The 6370-nt window shown below is 35.2% G+C and overlaps 1 protein-coding gene across 2 annotated transcripts in view; it reads left to right on the top strand.

The window, feature by feature from the left end:
• The first annotated feature begins 987 nt into the window (after positions 1 to 987).
• The window catches only part of LOC311095299 (cytochrome P450 2K1-like), a 66496-nt gene continuing 61113 nt past the window's right edge, over positions 988 to 6370 (top strand). For both annotated transcript variants that reach the window (XR_014608813.1, XM_084133767.1), the window contains exons 1-2: positions 988 to 1280; positions 1354 to 1516. Coding sequence is in view for 1 of the 2 variants with exons in the window: in XM_084133767.1 (XP_083989893.1) it covers positions 1077 to 1280; positions 1354 to 1516 (367 nt within the window). In the remaining variant the exon portion in view is untranslated. The remainder of the gene's footprint in view (positions 1281 to 1353; positions 1517 to 6370) is intronic.

The raw sequence follows: 6370 nt of genomic DNA, 5'->3' as shown, positions 1-6370 counted from the left end.
CTAAGATATAACATTTTAACTGTAACATTTTGAGGATGTTTTGGGAATGTTTTGGGAATGTTGTTGAGATAATAGATTATACAATGTTCTCAATAAAACACTGGCACAATGTTCCATAATAACAGAAGAGGAACATTATCAAATCAACGTTCTTAAAATGTTTTGAGGATTTTATTGGGCCTGAGATGATAGTGTTTTTTTTATAAAACATTCTTGTAATGTAATGTGTTATCAGAACTACACAGCAAAAACTCCAGTGTTAAATTAACTCTCCTGGGAGTTTATTTGACTCCACACTTAAGTGTGTTAAAGTGTTAAAATATGAGTGTTAAATAAAAAAACTGAAGCAGCAAATTAAAATCTAATTTTAAGTCACCATTATGGTGGTCAGTGTTTGCTTTAGTTGGACTCTTGACCCTTAAACTATTAACATTAGATTTTGTTTGGCTGCTATAATTGAGTTATAATGAATAATTGATCAACAGCATAAGAACCAGAATTTTCAATATATTCCAAAGGATTTTTAAAAAGTTGTTCTGAAAAACAACAACAACAACAAAAACTTCCTTTTAGGGACACAGATATCAAGAATCAGTGTATGAATCTCAACAATGGTGACAAACAGGATATTCAATTAGGAAAAAGAAATTACTAAGACAATTCAGATCATAATTTATTCATACCGCAATGCATGATGGGAACCATTAATTAGTTTTGCAGTATCTCTGTGTGCCACAGTTCAGACCTGCTTTGCTGTGCATTGTTGGGAAAGTGCATAATATATAAACCAAAAGGGATGCTTTAATGATGTAAATTAAATAATATTGGAGCAAAGATTGTGTTAAACCAAATGTTTTGCTTTTAAGGCTTTATTGCTTGAATAATGTTCCTGTGTTGTTTTAACAAGCTAAAGAAGGTTAATGATTCACCACAGGGTGCCACATACATTCTGATGTAAGCACTCCAACCCCCTATTCTCATGGATTTTTAAGGTTTGTTTAGGATCACACAAGGTCCCTCCCTTACATATCAGCTCTAAATCTGTGAGTGCATCAGTTCAGAAGCTGAGAGAGAAAATGGCTGTAATCGAGTCACTTCTGCAGTTTCTCAGCACAGGTACATCACTGGGTGCTTTGCTGTTGCTTCTGGTTTTGCATTTGCTTTCCTCTGGATCCAGATCTCGGAAAGAGGGGAAAGAGCCACCGGGACCCAAACCTCTGCCGCTGCTGGGGAACCTGCTGACCCTTGACCTCAAGAGACCCTTTGACACCCTTTGTGAGGTGAGAACTTGACATATGCACATTTCAACAATAATAGTAACATTTAACATATGACTTTCTTTGTGTCCTCCAGCTGTCCAGAAATTACGGGAATGTTTTCCAAGTGTTTTTGGGTCCTAAAAAAGTTGTGGTACTAGCTGGACACAAAATCGTTAAAGAAGCTCTCGTGAACTACGCAGAAGAGTTTGGGGAGCGAGATATTACACCAGCTTTCAGGATAATTACCGATGGTCATGGTAAGAATAACTGAATGCTGTGTTTGCATTTAAATCAGTTCTTAATTTACCATCCAAGGGCCAGATTTACTTACAGCTTGCGACAGCGCAAACCCTTTTTTGCCATTAAAAAACTACTCTCAGGATTAACTAAAGACACGCAGTGAAAAAATAGTGTTGAAAAGGCTTGGGCACAGTTATTTTTGCCGCTGACCTTATTGCATATCCATTTGGAGGAGTATCTCTTTCAGACGCAAATTGTATCAGAGGAGAGTATTTAAATGAATCATGCAAGATGATTTACTAAGGTTTGAACTAGTCAATTTACTTGTATTTGCACCATTATTTACCACCCTAAGAAAGCATGTCTTAAACCATTTGCGCTGTTCTTGGTAGATTGCGTTGGTTATTATGGAAATGATCCGTCTGTGTCTGTATTCTTCAATGTGTGCGTCATCAGTAGATCACATGCAGAACTTTACACTCCCATCTGTGCTTTTTTGGAATTGCGCTCTCATGTTAAATTGCCCTGTTTAGTAAATCTGGCCCCAAGTGTGTTAAGTGATATGCTGTTTGTTATGTAACATAAATGAAAGCTGTGCTGGCATCTCATTGTGTTGGTTAGTTTTTAGGGGTCAAGCACCAAAGGTGATCGTTGTCGTTATTATTCCCCATACACAAAATAAATATATTTGAAATATATTTTCAGGATATATTTTGGAATATATGCAAATATTTGAAATTGGCCCAATAAATATATTTCATACTTATATTTCATATATTTTTGTTATATTTCAGAATATATTTCAATGTATTTTTTTCTGTATGGGTCCCCAAAAGTGTCAAAAATATATGTGGCATATATTCCAAATACATTGAAATATATTCTGAAATATAACCAAAATAATATGAAATATAAGTATGAAATATATTTATTGGGCCAATTTCAAATATTTGCATATATTCCAAAATATATCCTGAAAATATATTTCAAATATATTTATTTTTGTGTATGGGTCTTCCGCTCTGGAAGTCTATGGCACCACATAGAACTGCTTGTGGGAAAGTTATGAAATTTCAAAAATACAAAACTGGTATGCACATCCCAAACACCCAGATTGGGCTCAGGTGCAGGACATCAAAATAACATAAACAAAAAAAGAAAAGTGAAGTCCGCACACTGCATGCTACTCAAGATGAATTTATTAAAAGCACTACGTTTCGACCATCAGGTATTCATCAGGTGCAATACAAATGTAGAGCAAAGTGAAACAGGTAATCACCTTAATTAGGCGTACACACAAAAACATGTAACCAATAATACAAATAATTGACAATAATAAGTAACACATGTGACCAATAATACAAAAAAAGAAGAATATATATACTGTATATAAAATCATGAATAATAATAATAAAAAAGGGAAGAAAATATATTAAAAAAACAAATATAATATTGAAAAAAAAGTATACAAACAGCTTAACTAATAATAAACAACAGATAAAGAAATGACTCAATCACTATAAAAAAGGCTTAATATCAAAGTCCTCATTCAACCCCAATGGTGACAAAGTATTTAAGTCCAAAAACATTCCCTCTGTAATAATTTCTTCTCATAATCTCCTCCTCTTGAGGTTTTTTTTTTTTCCTTCTCTATACCAATATATTGTAAAACACTGACGTTATGGCCTACTTGTTTAAAATGAGACGCTATAGGACTACACATATCTCCGGTCCAAATATTACTACGATGTTCGCTAATGCGAGTATGCAATGATCTAGACGTTTTACCGACATACGCAAGACCACAAGGACAACGAATAAGATAAATCACATGAGTAGAAGCACAGGTAATGGTACCAGGTATTGGAATATTGCGGCCAGTATGTGGATGACTATGTGGATGACTAAGAAATTGCACTTATGTGTGCCACACCTGTAATTGCCTGGAGGAAGAGTTGGAATACCTTGTTTTACACGTGAAGGAAATTCAGATTTTACAAGCAAGTCACGAAGGTTGTTTTGACATTTAAAAACCAATTTCGGACCTTTCTTAAAAACACCTGACAATTTAGGATCACTTGAAATAATATGCCAATGCTTAGAAACTGCGCACCTAATGCTGAGTACTTAGTAGTGCAAATGGGAGCATTAAAAAGTTGCTTTTTATTATTATGTTTAGTTTGTAAGCACTGTATCTGAGATATCTCATTAAATTTCTTTTTGGCATTATCGATCCATTCATTACGGTAGCCACGATTCAAAAATCTCCATTAAATCAGCGAATTGTTGAGAGTAGGATTCTTCTGTGCTACAAACTCTGCGAACACGCTTAAATTGACTAATAGGTAAACTCTTAATTAGATGTCTAGGATGGAAACTATCGCCTCTTAAAATGGTATTACGATCCGTTGGTTTTCGATACAGATCGGTATGGAGTTTCCCGTCACATATATACACTCTAGAATCAAGAAAACTGATGCTTACTGGATCGCATTCCATAGTAAAATTCACATGCTCAGTCCTTGAGTTAAGATAATTCAAAAACATCAATAACTCTGCAGGTGTAGCCTTAGTAATCATAAAATGTCATTCATTTTCAAAAACTCCCATATACAAACAAGCATAATTAGGTGCCATTTTTCTACCCATTGCAGTACTTTTCACTTGTAAATAAAAATCATCCTGAAAACGAAATAAATTGTTAGTCAAGACAATATTTGCTAAATCCAATAAACATGCTGTACTAGGTTTTACATCTACGGATCTTTGTGTTAGAAATTGTTCTAAAGCAAATAAACCTTCAGTATGAGGGATGTTGGTATATAAGCTCTGAACATCAAAAGTAGGAAGAAGTCATCAACAGAAAAGTCAACACCATATAATGATTCAATAAAATCCATAGAATCCCTTACATAAGATGACAACATGGGTACAAATGATTTGATATAACAATCCACATAAGTAGAAATGTTCTCAGTTAGACTACCAATACCACTCACAATAGGACAACCTTTCAAAGGGGTATCAAGTCCCTTGTGAACTTTGGGCAATGTGTATATATTGGGTGTAATTGGAAAATCTACTTTAAGAAATTCATATTCATCTTTACTGAATTCGCCGTTTTCAAAGTGTGACAATAACTTAGAATGAATACAAGTTTTTAATTTGTTAGTGGGATCAACAGGTAAAGATTCATAAAAAACATGATCATCCAATTGTCTGCAAATTTCTTTTTCATAGTCTGAGGCTCGTTGAAGTACAATAGCACCACCCTTATCTGAAGGACGCACTACCACCGTATTGTCTTTGCTAAGATCAAGGTTGTTGTAGACTTTATATTGCCTCTTATTATTAAGTAAGTTTTGTACATCAAATTCCACAAGTCTACAATAAGTGTCTAAGGACGAATTTCTATTCTTAGATGGAATAATGGTAGATTTCCTTTTAAAAGGAAGACGAGCAATAGGCTGTTCAAGAGTAACACTGCCCTACGTGGTAGCAGAAGAAACATCATTAGAAGGAAACGACTGTTCATTTGTACTAAAAAACTCACAAAGTCTAAGGGTTCTAAAGAATTTGTGAAAGTCAATCACAGTGTCAAAATCATTAGTTTCAGTAGTATGAAGAAAGGAGAGTCCCTTGCTCAGAGCAGTAATGCAAGGTTTTGAGAGTGAATTATCTGAGAAGTTCATTAACGTATCCCCTGGTTGCTCCTTGTATTCCGTGGAGGTAGAGAGAAGCCTCTTCTGCTTACCCATTCTACATCTCTTCTTGATTGTTTTTTTCCTTTGATCCATTCCTTGAATGTCAGGCTGAGTATGGCCTAAAAAACTGGAACCATTCCGCCATCATCCAACAGTATCAGAGTCAGAATCACATGAGGTTGAAGAGGCCCAAGCTCTGTTATCACCAGGTTGTCGGTGCCTGCGAAAACCCGCAGTAGCATCATGACTATGATGGACTGTATTAGACTCCGGTTTTCAGTCCTTCCAAAAATATACCTTCCCATGTTGATAAGTCACCATTGTGCCTTGCAAACTTTGTACGTTTAATCTCTCTGATCTCTTTGGACAGCTCAGTTCGTTGAAGTTCAAGATCTTTTTCGAGTTCTGTGAGCTTACTCTTTGTCAACATTTCACCAATTCACCATTTTCTTAAATTCCTGCCTTGTTGACTCAAGTTGTTTGGTAGTCTCTTTAATTACCAATGCCATCAAGTCTAATGAGCATTTATTCAATATCTCACACCAGCGGGTACAAAAGTCCAAGTCCAAAGTCCAGACCAAATGCAGGAGCTTTTTGCAGACGTACACTGTTAGACCTTACCGGGTTTTTTTACAGTAAAATACTGGCAACACTGTTGCCAGTAAAATACTGTTAATTGTACAGTTCTTTACTGTAATCTAGTTTGTTTCTGTAAAAATGCACTAAATTATAGTTAACTAATTACACTTGCAGAAACCGACTGCCTTAAATTGACCAACTGTCATTTAAATGTATTAACTAAAATTTATAATGCATTAATAATGTGAGCAAAGTATTACTGTGAACTTCTTTCATTTGAGACCACTAAAAAACTATTGTACATAAAAAGATTTTCACTGGATCAGCAACTACACAGTCACCGTCTGTTAAATAAAGCAACATGCAGCATATCATCAATGTTTGTAGATCTTCTCCTGGACTGAAGCACAGGCTCTACTCTTCAGCACAATGGTGACCCAAAAAATTAATTTTACAGTAAACTACTGGCAACAGTGTTGCCAGTATAAACCTGTTCTCTTACGAGAGTTCTCTCGTACTGCGTTCGTAGAACGCTGCGGGAAAAGTCTCTTTTCACGAAATACTGAAGCAAAATTATCCTTAATTTTC

The sequence above is a fragment of the Abramis brama genome (assembly GCF_963993115.1).
Source record: "Abramis brama genome assembly, chromosome: 1".
Classification (NCBI taxonomy): Eukaryota; Metazoa; Chordata; class Actinopteri; order Cypriniformes; family Leuciscidae; genus Abramis; species Abramis brama.
The sequence above is the reverse complement of the archived record's forward strand: the minus strand, read 5'-3'. Positions and strand labels throughout refer to the sequence as shown.